Below are 22,303 nucleotides of genomic sequence, written 5' to 3' on the forward strand. Positions count from 1 at the left end.
CAGCATGCGCGAGTTGTTGTAGACGCCCTCAAACGCCTGGGGGGGGCAGCAAAATTGGGGTGAAAAGGGGGAATTTTGGGGGCAAAAAGGAAATTATGGGACAAAAAGGTGAGAATTGGGGGCAAAAAGGGGGAATTTTGGGAGGAAAAGGGGGAATTTTGGGGTGAAAAGGGGCAATTTTTTGGGGTGAAAAAGGGGAATTGGGGGCCAGGGAACAATTTTAGGGTGGGGGGGATTTTTTGGGGGGGGGCACTCACCGGGGCACTGGGGGGGGCCCTTCCCTGTGCTCTGGCCCCTAAAGGGGGGAAATGGGGTTGGGGGGGGGGCAGGACCCCCTAAGACCCCCCCCAACCTCCCCAAATCCCCCTTAAAAGCCCCCAAATCCCCCCAAACCCCCTCCAACATACACCTCAGAGACCCCCCCAGACCCCGAAATCCCCCCCAAATCCCTTCCACACACCTCAAGGACCCCTTCAAGCCTCCGAATCCCCCCCAAATCCCTCAAAAACACCCCCCCAAATCCTCCAACCCCCCCCCAACACCTCTCAGAGACCCCCCCAGACCCCTAAAGCCCCCTCAAATCCCCCCAAATCCCCCAGACACCCCCAAAATTCCCCCCAAACTCCTCAGAGACCCCCCCAGACCCCCAAACCCTCCCCAAACACCCCTCAGAGACACCCCCAGACCCCGAAACCCCCCAAAATCCCCCCAAATCCCCCAGACATCCCCCAAATCCCCCCAAACCCCCTCCCCAGACACCAAGACCCCCCCAAACCCCCAAATCCCCCCCAAATCCCCTCCCCAGACACCAAGGACCCCCCGAGGCCCCCACAAACGCCCACAAGATCCCCCCCAAATTTCCCCAAATCACCCAAGACCCCCCCCCAAATCCCCCCAACACCCCCAGAGACCCCCCCAGCCCCCAAATCCCCCCCAAATCCCCCCAGACACTCCCCCAAATCCCCCCAAACTCCCCTAAACCCCCCCCAAACCCCCTCCCCAGACACCAGGGACCCCCCCCAGCCCCAAAAACCCCCCCAAATTCCCCCAACACCCCCCCAACAACCCCCCCAGGCCCCCAAAATCCCCCCAAATACCCCCAAATCCCCCAGAGCCCCCCAAATCCCCCCCAAATCCCCCCAAACCCCCTCCCCAGACACCAAGGCCCCCCCCAGACCCCCAAATCACCCCCAGAACCCTCCAGACCCCCTCAGAGACCCCCCCCAGACTCCAAAAACCCCCAAATCCCCCCCAAATCCCCCAGACACCCCCCAAATCCCCTCCCCAGACACCAAGGACCCCCCGAGGCCCCCCCAAATCCCACAAACACCCCCAAATTTCCCCAAATCACCCAAGACCCCCCCAAAACCCCCAAGACCCCCTCAAGACCCCCCAGGCCCCCAAATCCCCCTCAAAACCCCCCAAAACCCCCAAGACACCCCCAAATCCCCCAAACTCCCCTCAGGCCCCCCAAACCCCCTCCCCAGACACCAAGGCCCCCCCCAGACCCCCGAAACCTCCTAAATCCCCAGATCTCTCCCAGACCCCAAAACCCCCCAAATCTCCCCCAAATCCCCCTACGACCCCCAAATCTCCCCCAAACCCCTCAACACCCCTCAAGAACCCCCCAGACCCCAAATCCCCCTAAAACCCCTTCACACCCCCCAAGGCCCCCAAATCCCCCAGAGACCCCCAAACCCCTTCGAAAAACTCCCCAAGATGCTCAGAGACCCTCCCCAGACCCCGAATTCCCCCAAATACCCCCAAATTCCCCCCAAACCCCCTCCCCAGACACCAAGGACCCCCCCAGACCCCCAAATCCCCCCCAAACCCCTCACACACCCCTCAAGACCCCCCCAGCCCCCCCCCAAATCCCACCAACACCCCCCAAACCTCCCCAAATCACCGAAGACCCCCCCAAAACCCTATACACCCCCCCAAATCCCTCAAACCCCCCAAACCCCCCCCCCCAGACCCCACAAACCCCCCCAACCCCCCCCAAATCTCTCTCCCCCTCACCTTCCCCTCCTCCCCCCCACCTCCTCCCTCCCTCCGCCGTCCCTCCCCCTTCCCCGCCCCCCCCGCCCCTCCCCCTCCTCCCCCTCCCCCTCCCCCTCCGGGGCTGGGGGCGGAGGGGGGGGTCCGGGGGGGGGTCTGGGGGGGGGGGGGGCCGGGGTCTTGCGGCTGGGGGGGGCGGGGGGGGAGGGGGCGCTGGGGGGGGGCGGCGGCGGCGGCGGCTTCAGCATCGCGGGGCCGCGGCTCCGCGCGGAGGGAGACGGCGCCTGAGCGGCGCGCATGCGCATCGTTGGCGCCCTCTCACACTTTTCTCCCATTTTTCTCCATTTTACCTCACGAAACCTCATTTTTTTATGGGTGCATCAGGAGGTGGTGACACAGATTATATGTTTGGGGGCGGTGGGGTGAAGAGAGAGGCGGAAGGAGACGTGGAGGGGAAAGAGCCCGCGTGGGGCGCGCATGCGCGGCGGCGCCACAAGGGGCGCAGCGGCGGCGGCGGCGCTGCGCATGCGCGGGGGGCTGGAGCCGCTTAAGCCACGCCCCCTTCCCTTAAACCCCACCCCCTTCCCTTAACCACGCCCCCTTCCCTTAAGCCACACCCACAACCCCTTAACCACACCCCCTTCCTCAAACCACGCCCCTAACCATCAGCCACGCCCCCTCATCAGCATAGCCGCGCCCTCATCATCATAACCACGCCCCCTAACCGTAACCACGCCCCCTCCGCTAACCCCCACCACACCCCTCTTTAAACCCCGCCCCCTCCCTCCCCGACCCCGCCCCCCCTCCCCATAACCCCGCCCCCCTCCCCGCGCATGCGCACTTCCTCCCCCGCCCTCCCCGCGCATGCGCAGTGCCCCCAGGCCCCCTCCCTCCTCCCGGAGGACCCCCGCCCTCCCCGGGCGGCGCTCTAGGCCCCCGTGAGCGTCGTCTCTATGGTAGCGGCGGCGGCGGCGGGGGGCGGAGCGGCCCGCGGGGGCCCCGCGCGGACGCTCTAGGCCCCGGGTGGGCCCCGGAGGCCCCGGGAGCGGCTCCGGCGTCCGGTGCCCCCATCTACCAAGGGCCACGCTCTGTCCTTGGCGTGTCTCTATGGGGAAAAAAAAGGGGGAGGGGAAGTCCTCCAGGGGGAGCGGAGAGGGAAGGGGGGAGGGCGGGAAAGTGGGCCGGAGCCAAAGCGGAAAGGGGGCGGGAAGCGGAAAGTGGGGGAGGTTGGGAGGGGGGGAGCCTGGAGTAACCCCCAGTGCAGGTGGGAGGGCGGGGCTTAAAGGGGCGGGGCTTGGAGGGGGAGGGGCTTAAGGGGAGGGGGAGGGGCTTCTGGGGGGAGGGGGGGCTGGGGGGGGGGTTGGGGGGGTTAAGGGGGGCTGGGGGGGGCAGGGGGTTTTGGGGTGAAAATGAGGGGATTTGGGGGGTCAAAGGGGGAGGATTGGGGGGTGAGGGGATTTGGGGAGAGAACAGGAGAATTGGGGGCAAAACAGGAGAATTTGGGTGTCAAAGGGGGGGATTGCCTCAAATTGGCTGATTTGGGGGAAAAATGAGGGAATTTGGGTTCAAAGGGGGAGTATTGGGGGGTGTGTGAGGGGATTTGGGGCCAAAACTGGAGAATTTGGGGCCAAAACTGGAGAATTTGGGTGTTAAAGGGGGGGGGGTGGACTCAAAGAGGGGGATTTTGCCTCAAATTGGCAGGTTTGGGGGAAAAATGAGGGAATTTGGGTTCAAAAGGGGAGAAAAGGTGCGTCATATGAAGGGATTTGGGCACAAAAGTGGATAAATTGGGGCCAAAACAGGAGAATTTGGGTGTCAAAAGGGGATTTGGGACTCAATAGAGGAGGATTTTGCCTCAAATTTGCAGGTTTGGGGCCAAAATGAGGGGATTTGGGGCAAAAGTGGAGAATTGGGGCCAAAACTGGAGATTTTGCGCGTCAAGGGGGGATTTTGCCTCAAATTAGAAGGTTTTGGGCCAAAATGAGGGAATTTGGCTTTAAAGGGGAGGATTAGGGGTTGTGTGAGGGAATTTGGGACAAAAGTGGAGAATTGGGGTCAAAACTGGAGAATTTGGGGCCAAAACTGGAGAATTTGGGTGTCAAAGGGGGGATTTGGGACCAGAATAGGGGGATTTTGGGGTCAATTTGGGCCTATTTGGGGTAAAAATGAGGGGATTTGGGTTCAAAGGGGGAGGATTTGGGGGTTGTGTGAGGAGATTTGGAAAACGTGGAGAATTGGGGTCAAAACTGGAGAATTGGGTGTTAAAGGGGGGATTTGGGCGTCAAAAAGAGGGGATTTTGCCTCAAATTGGCCTAATTTGGGCCAAAATGAGGGAATTTGGGGGTTCAAAGGGGGAGGATTGGGGGGTGTGTGAGGGGATTTGGGCAAAAGTGGAGAATTGGGGCCAAAACTGGGGAATTTGGTGTCAAAAGGGGGGATTGGGGCCTCAATGAGGGGATTTTGCCTCAAAATGTCTGATTTGGGGAAAATGAGGGAATTTGGGCCTCAAATGAGGGGATTTGGGCCTCACGTGAGGTGATTTGGGCCTCAAGTGAGGGGAAATTGGGGCCAAAAATGAAGGAATTTGGGTCCCAACTGAGGGTTTGTGCCCAGTTGAGGGGATTTGGGGCTTCAAAGGGGGGATTTGGGCCTCAAACGAGGGGATTTGGGGCTGAAATGAGGGAATTTGAGGTAAAAGTGAATGGATTTGGGGTCAAGTGCGAGCATTTGGGCTTCAAGTGAAGGAACTTGAGGTAAAAATGGAGGAATTTGGGCTCCAGTGAAAGAGCATTTGGGCCTCAAATGGGGGAATTTGAGGTAAAAATTGGAGAATTTGGGCTCCAGTGAGAGGATTTGGGCCTCGAAAGGAAAATTTGGCCGCAACTGAGTGGATTTGAGGCCAAAACTGGGGGATTTGGTCTCAAATGAGGGAATTTGAGGTGGAAATGAGGAGATTTGGTGTCAAGTGAGAGCATTTGGGCGTCAAAAGAGGAAATCTGAAGTAAAAATTGCAGGATTTGGTCACAATTGAGAGAATTTGGGCCTCAAGTGAGGGAACTTGAGGTAAAAATGAGAGAATTTGGGCTCCAGTGAGAGGTTTTGGCCTCAAGTGAGGGAATTTGAGGTAAAAACTGGGGAAATTGGCTTTAAGTGAGAGGATTTGGCCTCAAATGAGGGAATTTGGGCTGAAATGAGGGAATTTGGTCTGGAGTGAGAGGATTTGGGCCTCAAGTGAGGGAATTTGAGGTAAAAATGGAAGAATTTGGGCACTAGTGAGAGGATTTAGGCCTCAAATGAAGGAAGTCTGAGGTAAAGTTGGGGGATTTTGGCCTCAAGTGAGAGGATTTGGGCCTCAAATGAGGGATTTTAAGGAAAAAGTGAAGGGATTTGGGCCTCAAGTGATAGGATTTAGGCCTCAAATGAGGAAATCTGAGGTAAAAATTGGTGGTTTTGGTCTCTAGTGAGAGGATTTGGGTCTCAAATGAGGGATTTTGAGGTAAAAGTGAAGGGATTTGGTCTTAAATGAAAGCATTGGGGCTTCAAATGAGGAACTTTGAGGTAAAAATTGGGGAATTTGGCCTCAACTGACAGGATTGGGGCTTCAAATGAGGGAATCTCAACTTTGAGCTTGGGGATTTTGCCCCAAATGAGGAAATTTTGCCCCAAATGAGGAAATTTTGCCCCAGATGAGGAAATTTTGCCCCAAATGAGGAAATTTAGCCGGAAGTGAGGAATTTTTGCCCTAAATCGTTCTTTTTTCCCCAAAACAATATCTTTAAAACTCTAAATAACGAATTTTCTCATTATTTTTATGTTTTTCCCCCCAGGTGAGGACCCCCCCGGCGCCTCCCTCCCCCCCCCGAATTGGGCCGCGGGGGTCCCATCGTCGCCGCCGCCCCCCGGCTCCCCCGCGAGCGGGGGGGGGGGCAGCGGGTGGGAGCGGGGCCGCCCCCCCAGCCCCCCCCCGAGCCCCCCCCCCCCCTTACCCAAACCCACCCCTTGGACCCCCCCCCTCCCTCCTCAACCCTCCCGAATCCGATTTTGGCTTCTTCCTGGCGGGATTTTTGCGAGGGCCAAGCCCGGGCGGCCGCCCGCGATTTCGCCCGGCGTTTTCGGGTTTTCGTGGGGGCCCACCCCCAATTTGGGGGGGCCGAGGCCGCTTTCGGCCGCCGCTTCGCCCCAGCGCTTCCTGCGCCATTTCGAGGCCGAGGTGGCGCGGGAGGCCGAGCGCCGCCGCCCCCCGCCCCAAAATCCCCAAAATCCCCCCCAAAACCCCCAAAACGCCCCCCACGACGATGACGATGATGATGAAGATGACGAAGAGGATGAGGATGATGATGATGAAGACGAAGGCTCCCCCCCCCGCTGCGACATCGCCCCTTCACCGGCACCCAGCGCCCCCGGGGGGGCTCGGAGAGCAGCATGGAGGCGTCCCCCCCCCTCCAACCTGCCCTTCCTCCTCCTCCTCCTCCTCCTCCTCCTCTTCCTCCTCTTCTTCCTCCCCCCGGCCCCCAAAAAACCAAACCCCGAAAACGCTTCTCCCTCCGCAGCGTGGGCCGCAGCGTCCGGGGGGTGCTGCAATTTGGGCGAGGAGGTTTTGGGGGGGCGACAACACCCCCCGAGACCCCCCCCACCCCCTCCCAAAGCCTTCATCCTCCTCTTCCTCTTCCTCCTCCCCCCCCCTCCGCCAACACCAACTCCAACTCCCTCGGGGGGCTGCGGCGAGGCCGAGGGGTGGGTGCAGCGCTTCGAGCGCCTCCGCCTCGGCCGCCGGACGCCCCCCCCCGAAAAAATTCGGAAGAGGAGGAGGAGGGAGGGGGTCCTGGGGCTGGCGGTCACCCCAGGGGGAGGGGGTCCCAAAGAGGGGGGGGTCCCAGGGGGGGTGGAAGGGGGGGGGGGGCGATGGCAACGCTGCCGCTTGCTGCTGCGCCGGGCGGCCGAGGGCGACGTCCTGGAGTTCTACGTGCCCCCCAAGGTATTGAAATCCCCAAATTTGGGGTCATTTTGGGGTGTTTTATACACAATTGGGTCTGTTTTGGGGGTTTGCGCCCCCCCTGATGGATTTTGGCCCCCCCTTTTTGGCACCGCAGGCGGCCAAAGCGAGGGTGACGGTGCCGTGCTCCGAGGTGGCGGCCGCCCGCGGGGTCACCCCCCTGGAGGGGGCCGACAGGGACAACACCTTCGTGCTCAAGGTGGGATTTGGGGGGATTTTGGGTTTTTTTGGGGTCCTTTAGGATCTTTTGGGGGGGCTTTGGGGGCTTTTGGGGCTGGTATGGGGGCTTTTAGAGGTGGTTTGGGGCGTTGGGGACTTTTTGGGGGGGCTTTGGGAGGTGGTTTGGGGGATCCTTTGGGGGGCTTTGGGGGCTTTTTGGGGGGCTTCAGGGGCTTTTTGGGGTCTTTGGGGGTCCTTTGGGTCTTTTGGGGGGTCTTTTGGGGCTTTTGGAGGTGGTTTGGGGATCCTTTGGGGGTTTGGGGGCTTTTGGGGGCAATTTGGGGTCTTTTGGGGGGCTTTGGGATCTTTTGGGGGAGTTTTGGGAGTGGTTTGGGGGCTTTTGGGGGGAATTGGGGGCGTTTTGGGGGTGGTTTGCGGGCTTTCTGGGGGCTTTGGGAGTTTTTGGGGGGCTTTTGGGGACTTTTTGGGGAGGCTTTGGGGGTTTTGGGGGGGCTTTGGAGTCTTTTGGGGGCTTTTGGGGGGCTTTTGGTATTTTTAAGGGCTTTGGGGCTTTTAGAGGTGGTTTGGGAGCTTTCAGGGGGGCTTTGGGAGGTTTTGGGGGGCTTTGGGGGCTTTGGAGCTTTTGGGGGTGATTTGGGATCCTTTAGGGGGCTTTGGGGGCTTTTTGGGGGGCTTTGGGGGCTTTTTTGGGGTCCTTTAGAATCTTTTGGGGTCTTTTGGGAGGGCTTTGGGGTCTTTTTAGGGGCTTTGGGCTTTTGGAGGTGGTTTGGGGATCCTTTAGGGGGCTTTGGGAGCTTTTGGGGGTGATTTGGGGGTCTTTGGGGGCTTTGGGGGCTTTTTAGGGGATCTTTTGGAGGTCCTTTGCGGGCTTTTGGGGTCCTTTGGGGTCTTTTGGGGTCTCTTGGAGGGGCTTTGGGGACTTATTTGGGGCTTTTGGGCTTTTGGAGACAGTTTGGGGATCCTTTGGGGACTTTGGGGGCTTTCTGGGGGGCTTTGGGGGCTTTTGGAGGGGCTTTGGGGCTTTTGGGGGTGGTTTGGGGGCTTTTGGGGGGCTTTTGGGGGGGCTTTGGGGGCTTTTGGGGGGCTTTTGGGAGTGGTTTGAGGGCTTTTGGGGTCCTTGGGGCTTTGGGAGGTGCTTTGGGGCTTTTGGGGTCTTTTAGGGGGGTCTCTGGGGGCTTTTGGGGGGCTTTGGAGTCTTTTGGGGGATCTTTCGGGGTCTTGGGGGGGCTTTGGGGACATTAGAGGGCAATTTGGGGGGATTTTGGGGTCCTTTGGGGTTTTTTGGGGCATTTTGGGGGGCTTTTCATGCCTTTTGGGACACATTTGGGGCCATTTGAGGGGGGGATGGTGGCACTTTGGGGGAGCTTTGGGGCCATTTGGGGGTTTTGGGGCCATTTGGGATGTTTGGGGTGTTTTGGGGCAATTTGGGGGTATTTTGCTGCCCCCCATATTTTAGGATTTCTCCTCTTTTTCGCTCTCAGCCCCATTTCCTCCTCTTTCCACGCATTTTCGGGGCCATTTCCTTTCTTTTCAGGTCCGGGGGGGTCCCGTCGGGTTCCCAACCCCTCAATTCCCCCAAAACCCCCCAAATTTCCCCCAAAATTTCCCAATTTTTGCCCCCCCAGCTGCACAACTCCCTGGAGTACGTCCTGGAGGCGCCGGACGCGCTGCAGGCCACGGCCTGGCTGGGCGACATCCGGCACTGCATCGGCTCCGGGTGCGTTTGGGGGGGCCCCAAAAATCCCCCCTGCACCCCAAAAATCCCCCCGACCCCCCCCGGCACCCCAAAATCCCCCCGACCCCAAATTCCCCCCCTTGTACCCCAATATCCACCCCCAACCCCAATATGCCCCCCCAAAACTAATAGCCCTCCCTGGCACCCCAAGACCCCCCCACCCCAAAAATCCCCCCAAATCCCCCCCGGCACCCCAAAATCCCCCCCGACCCCAAATTCCCCCCCTTGTACCCCAATATCCACCCCCAACCCCAATATCCCCCCCCCAAACCTAATAGCCCCCCCGGCATCCCAAGACCCCCCCACCCCAAAAATCCCCTGAGCCCCCCCGGCACCCCAAAATCCCCCCCCAACCCCAAATTCCCCCCCTTGTACCCCAATATCCACCCCCCAACCCCAATATCCCCCCCAAATCTAATAGCCCTCCCTGGCACCCCAAGACCCCCCCACCCCAAAAATCCCCCAAAATCCCCCCCAACCCCAAATTTCCCCCTTTGTACCCCAATATCCCCCCCACCCCAAAATCCCGACCCCAAAATCCCCCCCTGGCACCCCAAAATCCCTCCCCCAACCCCAATATCACCCCCCCACACCCCAAAATCCCCCCCCAGCACCCCAAGACCCCCCCGACCCCAAAATCCAAACCCCAAAATCCCCCCCTGACCCCAAAATCCCCCCGGGGGGGTGGTCTTTTGGGGGACTTTTTGGGTGGGGGCATTTGGGGGGGAAAATTTTGGGGGGGTTTTGGGGGTGATAGTGACTTTTGGGGGGGACATTTTGGGGTGGGGGCATTTTAGGGGGAATTCAGGGGGACTTTTAGGGTGGGATAATTTGGGGGGGGCTTTTGGGGTGCGAGTGACTTTGGGGGGGGCATTTTGGGGGGGCTATTTTGGGGTGGGGGCACTTTGGGGAGGGAATTGGGGGGGCTTTTGGGGGTCAGTGACATTTGGGGGGCACATTTTGGGGCGGGGGGACACATTTTGGGGTGGGGGGGCACATTTTGGGGTGGGGGGACACATTTTGGGGGGGGTCAGAAGCTTTTTAACGCCCCCCCCCCCCCCAGCGAGGAGGCGCAGAGCCCGCCCCCCCCCTGCCCGAACCACTCGGAGAGCAGCGAGCAGCTGGCGCAGGGTGAGGCCGAGACCCCCCCCCAAATTAAAAAAAAGACCCCCCCCTAATTTTGGGGACCCCCCCTTAATTTTTGGGGCCCCCCCCAGGCGCCTACGGGGGCCTGGCGGAGCTGCTGCCCCCGAGCTGCCCCCCCGGGTCCCCATCGAGGAGCCCCCCTTCGCCCCCCCGCTGCTGCACGGCCCCTTCCCCGACACCCCCGACGGCGCAGGTATTGGGGGGGGGGGCGCCCCCTTTTTTTGGGGGGTGTTCACCTCGTTTTGGGGGAGATTTGGGGTCTTAGATGGGTTTTGGAGGGGTTCGGGGGGCTGGACCTCAATTTGGGGGGATTTGGGGGCTGTATCCTGGGTTTTGAGGGGGGGTGGGGGGGTTTGGGGGGCTGCACCCCAATTTGGGGGGGGCTGGGGGGGTTTAAGGGGGCGGGACCCCAATTTGGGGGGTGCCTGGGGGGGCTGCACCCCAATTTGGGGGATTTGAGGGCTGTATCCTGGGTTTGGGGGGTCTTGGGGGGCTGCACCCTAATTTGGGGGGGGTTGGGGGGGGCTCTAAAGGGGTTGGGCCCCAATTTTGGGGGGATTTGGGGGGGTTAAGGAGGCTGCACCCCAATTTTGGGGGGGTCTTGGGGGGCTGTGCCCCAATTTGGGGGGGATTTGGGGGGGCTCTAGGGGAGCTGGACCCCAATTTGGGGGGGTTGGGGGGTCTAAAGGGGCTGGAGTCCACTTTGGGTCCTTTTAGGGGTGGTTTGGGATCTAGAACCCCATTTTTGGTCCATTTAGGGGTGGTTTGGCACCCAAAACCCCCTTTTGGGCCAACCCAGCACCTAGAATCCCCCTTTTGGCCCCATTTTGGGTTGATTAAACCTCTAAAACCCGTTTTTGATCAATTCAGGGTTAGTTTTACACCTAGGACCCCATTTCTTGATCAAATTAGGGTTAATTATGCATCTAGAACCCCGTTTTTGATCAATTCAGAGTTAGTTTTGCACCTAGAACCCCATTTTTGATCAATCCAGGGTCAGTTTTGCACCTAGAACCCCATTTTTGACCAATTTAGGGTTAATTATGCACCTAGAAGCCCATTTTTGACCAATTCAGGGTCAGTTTTGCGCCTAGAACCCCATTTATTGATACATTCAGGGTTAGTTTTGCACCTAGAACCCCATTTTTGACCAATTTAGGGTTAATTATGTACCTAGAACCCCATTTTTGATCAATTCCGGGTCAGTTTTGCTACTAGAACCCCGTTTTTGATCAGTTCAGGGTTAGTTTTTCACCTAGAACCCCGTTTTTGATCAATTTAGGGTTGGTTTTCCACCTAGAACCCCATTTATTGATGAATTTAGGGTTAATTATGCACCTAAAACCCCATTTTTGATCAATTTAGGGTTAATTATGCACCTAGAACCCCCCTTTTGGCCCCATTTTGGGTTGATTAAACCTCTAAAACCCCGTTTTTGATCAATCCAGGGTTAGTTTTGCACCTAGAACCCCGTTTTTGATCAATCCGGGGTCAGTTTTACACCTAGAACCCCATTTATTGATCAATTTAGGGTTAATTATGCACCTAGAACCCAATTTTTGATCAATCCGGGGTCAGTTTTGCACCTAGAACCCCATTTTTGACCAATTTAGGGTTAATTATGCACCTAGAAGCCCATTTTTGACCAATTCAGGGTCAGTTTTGCGCCTAGAACCCCATTTATTGATACATTCAGGGTTAGTTTTGCACCTAGAACCCCATTTTTGACCAATTTAGGGTTAATTACGCACCTAGAACCCCATTTTTGATCAATTTGGGGTTAGTTTTGCACCTAGAACCCCATTTTTGATCAATCCAGGGTCAGTTTCACACCTAGAACCCCCATTTATTGATGAATTTAGGGTTAATTATGCACCGAGAACCCCATTTTTGATCAATTTAGGGTTAATTATGCACCTAGAACCCCCCTTTTGGCCACATTTTGGGTTGATTAAACTTCTAGAACCCCCATTTTTGGTCAATTCAGGGTTAATTTTGCACCTAGAACCCCATTTATTAATGAATTTAGGGTTAATTATGCACCTAGAACCCCATTTTTGATCAATTTAGGGTTAATTATGCACCTAGAACCCTATTTTTGACCAATTTAGGGCTAATTATGCACCTAGAACCCCATTTTTGATCAATTTAGGGTCAGTTTTCCACCTAGAACCCCGTTTTTGATCAATCCAGGGTCAGTTTTACACCTAGAACCCCATTTATTGATGAATTTAGCGTTAATTATGCACCGAGAACCCCATTTATTGATGAATTTAGGGTTAATTATGCACCTAGAACCCAATTTTTGACCAATTTAGGGTTAATTATGCACCTAGAACCCCATTTATTGATGAATTTAGCGTTAATTATGCACCTAGAACCCCATTTATTGATGAATTTAGGCTTAATTATGCACCTAGAACCCCATTTTTGACCAATTTAGGGTTAATTATGCACCTAGAACCCCATTTTTGATCAATTTAGGGTTAATTATGCACCTAGAACCCCATTTTTGACCAATTTAGGGTTAATTATGCACCTAGAACCCCATTTTTGATCAATTCGGGGTTAGTTTTGCACCTAGAACCCCATTTATTGATCAATTTAGGCTTAATTATGCACCTAGAACCCCATTTTTGATCAATTCGGGGTTAGTTTTGCACCTAGAACCCCATTTATTGATCAATTTAGGCTCAGTTTTCCACCTAGAACCCCATTTATTGATGAATTTAGGGTTAATTATGCACCTAGAACCCCATTTTTGACCAATTTAGGGTTAATTACGCACCTAGAACCCCATTTTTGATAAATCCAGGGTCAGTTTTCCACCTAGAACCCCCTTTCCACCCCTTTGAGCCCCCCCAGCCCCTAGAACCCCCCTCCCCGTCCCCAATTCCTCCGCGCCCTCACCCGTCTCTCCCCCCCGCCTCCCCCCCAGCCCCCTTCCCCTTCCCCTCCCCGCCCTCCCCGTTGGGGGACGCGCCCCCCCCGGAGGCCGAGCACCCCCTGGCCGAGCACCCCTGGTTCCACGGGACCCTCTCGCGCCTCAAGGCCGCCCAGCTGGTGCTGGCGGGGGGCGCGGGGGGCCACGGCGTCTTCCTGGTGCGGCAGAGCGAGACGCGGCGGGGGGAGTACGTGCTCACCTTCAACTTCCAGGGCAAGGCCAAGGTGAGCGCGGAACCCCGGTTTTTTGGGGGGGTGAGGGGGTTTGGGGGCGTTCCGGGGGGGTTTGGGGGCGTTCCGGGGGGGTTTGGGGAGGTTCTGGGGGGATTTGGGGCCGTTCCGGGGGAGTTTGGGGGAGTTACAGGGGGAATTGGGGGTGTTTTAGGCTCCCTAAGGGGGATTTGGGGGCATCTCGGGGGGATTTGGGGGCGTTCCGGGGGGATTTGGGGAGGTTCTAGGCTCCCTAAGGGGGATTTGGGGGTGTTCCGGGGGGATTTGGGGAGGTTCTGGGCTCCCTAAGGGGGATTTGGGGGCGTTCTGGGGGGATTTGGGGGCGTTCTGGGGGGATTTGGGGCGTTCTGGGGGGATTTGGGGAGGTTGTAGGCTCCCTAAGGGGGATTTGGGGGCGTTCCGGGGGGATTTGGGGAGGTTCTGGGTTCCTTCAGAGGGTTTGGGGGTGTTCTAGGCTCCCTGAGGGGGATATGTGGAGGTTCTGGGGGGATTTGGGGGCGTTCCAGGGGGATTTGGGGGTGTTCTGGGTTCCCTGAGGGGGATTTGGGGGCGTTCCGGGGGGATATGTGGAGGTTCTGGGCTCTTTGAGAGGATTTTGGAGAGATTCCAGGGGGATTTGGGGGCGTTCCGGGGGGGTTTGGGGGTGTTCCGGGGGAATTGGGGAGGTTCTGGGTTCCTACAGAGGGTTTGGGGAGGTTCTGGGCTCCCTAAGGGGGATTTGGGGGCGTTCTGGGGGGATTTGGGGGTGTTCTGGACTCTTTGAGAGGGTTTGGGGGTGTTCTAGGCTCCCTGAGGGGGATTTGGGGAGGTTCTGGGCTCCCTAAGGGGGATTTGGGGGTGTTCCGGGGGGATTTGGGGGTGTTCCGGGGGGATTTGGGGAGGTTCTGGGCTCCCTAAGGGGGATTTGGGGGTGTCTCGGGGGGATTTGGGGGCGTTCTGGGGGGATTTGGGGAGGTTCTGGGTTCCTTCAGAGGGTTTGGGGGCGTTCCGGGGGGATTTGGGGGCGTTCCAGGGGGATTTGGGGGTGTTCCGGGGGGATTTTTGGAGGTTCTAGGTTCCCTAAGAGGATTTTGGGGAGCGTTTGGGTTCCTTAAGAGGATTTTGGGGAGAATCTGAGTTCCCTGAGGGGATTTTTGGAGGTTCTAGGTTTCCTGAGAGGATTTTGAGGCGGTTCTAGATTCCTGAGCAAACTTTGGGAATATTCCGCCTTCTTGGGAGGATTTTGGGGAGGTTTTGGGTTCCCTAGGAGGATTTTGGGGAGGTTCTAGATTCCCTGAGATGATTTTGAGTCAGTTCTAGGTTCCCTTAGCGCATTTTGAGTCAGTTCTAGACCCCCCAACCAAACTTTGTGCAATATCCCGCCATCTCAGGCTAATTTTAGGTCCCCCCCCAAATGACTAAATTTCGGGACCCCCCCCAAAATTACCCCCCCCCCCGTTCCCCCCGCAGCACCTGCACATTTTGAGTCAGTTCTAGACTCCTCAACCAAACTTCACGAATATTCCACCATCTCAGGCTAATTTTAGGTCCCCCCCCAAAATGACTAAAAATTTCGGGACCCCCCCCCAAAAATTAAACCCCCCCCGCAGCACCTGCGTCTGTCGCTGAACGAGGAGGCGCAGTGCCGCGTCCAGCACCTCTGGTTCCGGAGCGTTTTCGACATGCTCGAGCACTTCCGCGTCCACCCCATCCCGCTGGAGTCGGGCGGCAGCGGGGATGTCACCCTCGTCAGCTACGTCGTGGCCTCGCAGCGGCCCCACGGTACGGACGCCGTTTTGGGTCATTTTGTGCCAGTTTGGGTCATCCCCTGGGGTGGTTTGCGCCATTTTGTGTTCCCTTCTGGTGTTTCCCACCGTTTTGTGTCACTTTTCACCATTTTGGGTCACCTCCTGGGGTGTTTTCTGCCATTTTGTGCCCCCCGCCATTTTGTCCCGCCATTTTTTGTCATCTTCTTGTGGTGTTTTCCGCCATTTTGTGTTCCCTTCTGGTGTTTCCCGCCATTTTCTGTCACTCCTTGTGGTGTTTTCCGCCATTTTGTGCTTTTCTGTGGTGGTTCCCGCCATTTTTGTCACCTCTTGTGGTGTTTTCCACCATTTTGTGTCACTTTTCACTGTTTTGTGTCACCCCCTGTGGTGTTTCTCCGCCATTTTCTGTCGCCTTCTAGTGTTTCCCGCCATTTTTTGTCACCTCTTGTGGTGTTTTCTGCCATTTTGTGTCCCCTTTTGGTGTTTTTTTTGCCATTTTTTGTCACCCCCTGTCGTGTTTTCCACCATTTTATGTCCCCCTGTTGTGTTTCCTGCCATTTTGTGTCACCCTTCACCATTTTGTGTTACCCCATGTGGTGTTTCCTGCTGTTTTGTGTCACTTTTCACTGTTTTGTGTCACCTCCTGTGGTGTTTTCCGCCATTTTGTGTTCCCTTTTGGTGTTTCCCGCCATTTTCTGTCACTCCTTGTGGTGTTTTCTGCCATTTTGTGTTTTTCTGTGGTGGTTCCCGCCATTTTTGTTAACTCTTGTGGTGTTTTCCACCATTTTGTGTCCCCTTCTGGTGTTTCACACCATTTTTTGTCACTCCTTGTGGTGTTTTCCACCATTTTGTGCTTTTCTGTGGTGTTTCCCACCATTTTGTGTCACCCTTCACCGTTTTGGGTCACCCCCTGTTGTGTTTCCACCGTTTTTTGTCACCCCATGCCATTTTTTGTCACCTCCTGTGGTGTTTCCCGCCATTTTTTGTCACTCCTTGTGGTGTTTCCCGCCATTTTGTGCTTTTCTGTGGTGTCTCCCGCCATTTTCTGTCACTCTTTGCCATTTTTTGTCACCCCCTGTGGTGTTTTCCACCATTTTCTGTCACTTTGCACCGTTTTGGGTCACCTCCTGTGGTGTTTCCCGCCATTTTGTGCTTTTCTGTGGTGTTTCCCGCCATTTTTTGTCATCTTCTTGTGGTGTTTTCCACCATTTTTTGTCCCCCCGCCATCTTGTGGCCTCCCCCGTGCCGTTTTGGGTCACTTTTCACAGTTTTGGGTCACCCCCTGTGGTGTTTTTCGCCATTTTGTGTCCTCTTTTGCTGTTTTCCACCATTTTTTGTCACTGGCTGTGGTATTTTTTATTATTTTTTTGTCCCCTTGTGATATTTTTGCCATTTTGTTTATTTCTGTGGCGTTTCCCACGATTTTGTGTTCCCCCACCCACACATTTTGTGTCTCCCTGTGGTGTCACCCCCCAATTCCCCCCCATACCCCCCCAAATACCCCCAATTATCCCCCCAATTAACTTAATTACCCCAATTACCCCCCAACCCCCCCAAATCCGCCCAATTCCCCCCCAAACTCCCCCAACCCCCCCCAAATCCCCCTAAATCCCCCCACCCCCCCCCAAATTAACTTAATTGCCCCCAAATCCCCCAATTACCCCCCAAATTAACTTAATTGCCCCAATCCCCCAAATCCCCCAATTACCCCCAAAATTAACTTAATTACCCCCAAAACCCCCATTTCCCCCCCAAATCCCCCAATAACCCCCCAAATCCCCCCAAACCCTCCCAAATCCCCCATTTTTCCCCCCAAATCCCCCCCAAATTAACTTAATTACCCCAATAACCCCCTATAACCCCCCCAAATCCCCCCAACCCCCCCCAAACCCCAAATCCCCCTAATTTTTTTGTGCCCCCCCCCAGGCCGGGATCGCTCCGGGAGCCGCTGCGCCGACCCCCCCGGCCCCCGCAGCCCCGACTCCCCCGCGCCCCCCCTGGCCGCCGCCGACTGCTCGTGAGTACCCGGGGGGGGGTCCCCAAAATTTGGGGGGGGTCCCAAAATTTGGGGGGGCACCCCCAAACACCCCCACACCAAAAATCCCCCCCCCGACACCCATTTCTCTCTGCCCCCCCCCGCAGGGTTGAGCATCTCCCATAGCCGGGACCCCCCCAGGATTTTGGGGACCCCCCCAGGATTTTGGGGACCCCCCACGGATTTTGGGATCCCCCCCTGGATTTGGGCCCCCCCCAGGATTTTGGGGACCCCCCACAGATTTTGGGATCCCCCCTGGATTTGGGCCCCCCCCAGGATTTTGGGGACCCCCCTCTCTGGATTTGGGGACCCCCCCACAATCTTGGGCCCCCCCCCAGGATTTTGGGGACCCCCCCAGGATTTTGGGCCCCCCCATGACGATGAAGACGGCGGCGTTTTGGGGGGGGGGGGCTCCTATTTTTGGGGGGTCCCTTTGGGATTTTTTTTGGGGGGGCTCCTTTTTTTAAGGGGGGGGCAAGGACACACCCGGGCGCTCGTTAATCCGCCCCCCCCCTAATTAATTAATTAACCCCCCCCCCAAAATTTGCCCCCCTCCAGGTACGTTCAAGCCCCCCCCCCCAAAAAAAAACACTACAGGGGGGTCAGGGGCTGCCCCCCCCAAAAAAATCCCAAAATTCCCCCCCCCCCTTTATTTTTCTATCGGGTTCGTGCCCCCCTCCCCCCCCCCCAAAATTGTACCCCCCCCCCCCCCCCCGTTTCGGGTCGGTTTGTACAGAAACCGCGGGCGCCTTTTAAAAGAAAAGCCGGAAAATGAACCCAAAATGTGACGAGTCCTCCTGGGGGGGGCGGGGGGGGATTTGGGGGAAATTTGGGGGGTTGGGGTCGGTTTGGGGGGATTTGGGGTGGTTTTGGGGTCATTTTGGGGTAATTTGGGGGATTTGGGGTAAGTTTGGGGTGGTTTGGGGGGATTTGGGGTAGTTTTGGGGGATTTGGGGGGTTTGGGGGGCTTTGGGGTCATTTGGGGTAAGTTTGGGGTAAATTTGGGGGGATTTGGGGTCGTTTTGGGGGATTTGGGGTGGTTTTGGGGTCGTTTTGGGGCAATTTGGGGTAAGTTTGGGGCAATTTGGGGTCATTTTGGGGGGTTTGGGGGTATTTTGGGGTAAATTTGGGGGATTTGGGGTAAATTTGGGGGATTTGGGGTGGTTTTGGGGGATTTGGGGTGCTTTGGGGCAGTTTTGGGGGGATTTGGGGTAAGTTTGCCCCCAGAGGCATTTGGGGGCACTGGGGCCCTATTTAGGGCCGTTTTGGGGCCGTTTCCCCCCATTTCTCCCCATTTTGGGGCCATTTCTCCCCATTTTAGAGCATTTTATTCCCGTTTCCCCCCATTTTGGGCATTTTACCCCCATTTCTCCCCATTTTGGGGCTACTTTCCCCCATTTGGGCCATTTCCCCCTATTTTGGGACATTTTACCCCCATTCCCCCCATTTTACCCCATTTTGGGGCCATTTCTCCCCATTTTGGATCATTTTACCCCCATTTCACCCCATTTCCCTCAATTTTGGGGCATTTTCCCCCCATTTCCCCCCATTTTGGGTCCATTTCTCTCCATTTGTCCTCATTTTGGGCCATTTTACCCCTATTTTGCCCCCCCAGCCCCATTTCCTTCACTTTTCCCCCATTTTCCCCCCATTTTGGGGCCATTTCCCCTTATTTTGGTGCTTTTTCCCCCATTTCTCCCCATTTTGGGGCCATTTCCCCCTTTTTTGGGGCATTTTACCCCCATTTCCCCCATTTTACCCCCATTTCCCCTCATTTTGGGGCATTTTACCCCCATTCCCCCCCATTTTGGGCCATTCCCCCCCATTTTGGGACATTTTCCCCATTTTGGGGCATTTTACCCCCATTTCCCCCATTTTACCCCCATTTCCCCTCATTTTGGGGCATTTTACCCCCATTCCCCCCCATTTTGGGGCCATTCCCCCCATTTTGGGACATTTTCCCCCGTTTTGGGGCATTTTACCCCCATTTCCCCCATTTTACCCCCATTTTGGGGCCATTTCCCTCCATTTTGGGGCATTTTACCCCCCTTTCTCCCCATTTTACCCCCTTTCCCCCCATTTTGGTGCCATTTCCCCCTATTTTGGTGCCATTTCTCCCCATTTTAGAGCATTTTACCCCCATTTCTCCCCATTTTGGGGCCATTCCCCCCCATTTTGGGACATTTCCCCCTTTTTGGGGCATTTTCCCCCATTTTGGGCCATTTCCCCTTATTTTGGTGCTTTTTCCCCCCCATTTCCCCCATTTTGGGCCATTTCTCTCCATTTTGGGGCATTTTGCCCCCCCTTTTCCCCATTTGGGGGCATTTTACCCCTAATTCTCCACATTTTGGGGCCATTTCCCCCTATTTTGGGCCATTTTACCCCCATTTTACCCCTATTTTGCCCCCCCCGGCCCCATTTTGGGCCATTTTCCCCCCATTTTGGCCCATTTTGGGCCATTTTCCCCCCCTCCCCCCCCATTTTCTCCCCTCCCCCTCCCCCCGTTGTGGGGGGGGGGCAGCAGCTGCGGGGGGGGGGTGGGGGAGGGGGCTCCTAATCCCCACCTGTCCCCCCCCCCCTCCCCTCCCCCCCCCCTTTGGGGGCTATTTTGGGACCCCGGCGCCGCCGCCCCCAAAAAAGGCAAAGCCCCAGCGCCCTCCCCCCCCCCCCCCCCCCCCCCCCGGGACCCCCCCCCCAAAAAACGCCCCCCCCCAACCCCCCCCCAGGGACCCCCCCCTCCAGGCCCCACTGCGGCCGCCGGGGGCTTTATACCCTGCCCCCCCCCCCCCCCCCCCCCGCTATGGGGCAGGGGGAGGGCTCTGCCCCCCCCTAATTAATTAGCCGCCCCCCCCTAATTAACCTCCCCCCCCCTAATTACCCTCCCCCCCTTAATTAAGCTGCCCCCCCCCCAAATTAATTAAGCTGCCCCCCCCTCCTCCAGTTAAGCCCCCCACTTTGCTATAGGGCAGGCTATGGGGCACGCTATGGGGCAGGGCTTGGGGGTCCCAGCCCCACAGCTGCTATGGGGCAGGGATGTGGGGCAGGCTATGGGGCACACTTGGGGGGTGCCCTCGCTATGGGGCGCGCTATGGGGCAGGTTATGGGGCAGACTATGGGGTCCCAGCCCCCCAACTCCCTATGGGTCCCAGCCCCACACCTTCTATGGGGCAGGTTATGGGGTCCCAGACCCCCAACACCCTATGGGTCACGCTATGGGGCAGGTTATGGGTCACACTATGGGGTCCCAGCCCCACACCCGCTATGGGTCACTCTATGGGGCAGGCTATGGGGTCCCAGCCCCCCAACCTTCTATGGGGCAGCTATGGGGCAGGTTATGGGTCACGCTATGGGGCAGACTATGGGGCAGTTATGGGGTCCCAGCCCCACACCTCGCTATGGGGCAGGTTATGGGTCACGCTATGGGGCAGGCTATGGGATCCCAGCCCCACAACTGCTATGGGGCAGGTTATGGGTCACGCTATGGGGCAGCTATGGGGCAGACTATGGGGTCCCAGCCCCACACCCGCTATGGGTCACTCTATGGGGCAAGTTATGGGGTCCCAGACCCCCAACCTTCTATGGGTCACGCTATGGGTCACGCTATGGGGCAGGCTATGGGTTCCCAGCCCCCTACCCGCTATGGGTCACGCTATGGGTCACGCTATGGGGCAGCCCATGGGTTCCCAGCCCCACACCCGCTATGGGGCCGCCCCCCCTGCCCCCCCCCAGTAACCGGAGCCGTGCAGCAGGTGCTGGCGGTGGCGGCCCCGGGCGCAACCCAACACCCCCGCGGCCCCCGCGCCGTGGGGCAGCCCCACACCGCCCCCCCCCCCACACACCAGGGGGTCCCACGGCCCCCCCTGACCCCAGCCCCGAGGACACGGCCCCCAAACGCCCCCTGGAAGGCGCTGTGGGGCCTATGGGGTGGCTGTGGGGCGCTATGGGGCGGCTGTGGGGCGCTATGGGGTGGCTATGGGGTGTTATAGGGTGGTTATGGGGCACTATGGGGCGCTATGGGGTGGCTATAGGGCAGTATGGGATGGTTATGGGGTGCTATGGGGCGCTATGGGGCAGCTATAGGGCAGTATGGGATGGTTATGGGGCGCTATGGGGTGTTATGGGGTGGCTATGGGGCAGCTATAGGGCGCTATGGGGTGCCCCATATCCTCCTGCCCTATATGCTCCCGCCCCATAGCGTCCCTGCCCCATAGCTCCCACCCCATAACCCCCTGCCCCACATTGTCCCACCCCATAGGGTCTGCCCCATAACCTCCTGCCCTATAGTGTCCTGCCCCATAGCTCCTGCCCCATATCCTGTGCTCCATAGGGTCCTGCCCCATATCCTCCCACCCCATAGGGTCTTGCCCCATAGAGCCCACCCCATATCCCCCTGCCCCATAACCCTCCAGCCCCATAGCTCCCATCCCACAACCCCCCACCCCATAACCTCCACCCCATAGGGTCCACCCCATAACCCCCTGCCCCACATTGTCCCACCCCATAACCCCCACCCCATAACCCCCACCCCATAGGGTCCTGCCCCATAACTTCCCACCCCATAAATTCCTGCCCCATAGCCCCCACCCCATAACTCCCTGCCCCATAACCCCCTGCCCCATAACCTGCACCCCATAACCCCCCACCCCATAGGGTCCTGCCCCATAGGGTCCTACCCCATAACCTCCCACCCCATACCATATCCCCTGCCCCATAACCCCCTGCCCCATAACCTGCACCCCATAACCCCCCACCCCATAGGGTCCCACCCCATAACCCCCACCCCATAGGGTCCTGCCCCATAACCCCAACCCCATAACTCTCTGCCCCATAACCTGCACCTCATAGGGTCCTGCCCCATAGCGTCCTGCCCCATGGCCCCTGCCCCATAGGGTCCTACCCCATAGGGTCCCACCCTATAGCTCCACCCCATAGCGCCCCACTGCCCCATAGCCCCCACCCCAGAGCCCTGATTCTAGGCCCTGATCCATAGCCCCCACCCCTATAGCCCCCCGCATTCCATAGACCCCTGCTCATACCCTCCACACCCCCACCCCATACTCCCACATATCCCCTGCCCCACACCCCCAATCCCTGACTCCCACCCCACACCCTCCTATAACTCTGTCCCACACCCCCCTGTCCCATTCCACCCATATAACCCCCACCCCATACCCCCATATACCTGCCCCATACCACCACACCCACCCCAGCCCCCCACCCCCACCATCTCTCCCCATTAGACCCCACCCCCCCCCAAATCCTTCCCCCGTCCCCTCTCCCCCCCGGCCCTAGAGCCC

The 22,303-nt window shown here is 57.6% G+C and overlaps 1 protein-coding gene across 1 annotated transcript; it reads left to right on the top strand.

Moving 5' to 3' along the window:
- The first annotated feature begins 95 nt into the window (after positions 1-95).
- SH2B1 (SH2B adaptor protein 1) lies at positions 96-17,547 on the top strand. The gene is given in 15 exon segments (XM_072029498.1): positions 96-108; positions 5,831-6,177; positions 6,179-6,475; positions 6,477-6,509; positions 6,511-6,600; positions 6,602-6,973; positions 7,089-7,190; positions 8,797-8,888; positions 9,970-10,037; positions 10,124-10,245; positions 12,991-13,002; positions 13,005-13,220; positions 14,816-14,987; positions 16,898-16,988; positions 17,114-17,547. Coding segments are annotated over 15 exon segments (2,046 nt in total). The 3' UTR covers positions 17,133-17,547.
- The last annotated feature ends 4,756 nt before the right edge of the window (positions 17,548-22,303 follow it).

Source organism: Anas platyrhynchos, chromosome 30 (genome assembly GCF_047663525.1).
Source record: "Anas platyrhynchos isolate ZD024472 breed Pekin duck chromosome 30, IASCAAS_PekinDuck_T2T, whole genome shotgun sequence".
In the NCBI taxonomy this organism is placed as follows: Eukaryota; Metazoa; Chordata; class Aves; order Anseriformes; family Anatidae; genus Anas; species Anas platyrhynchos.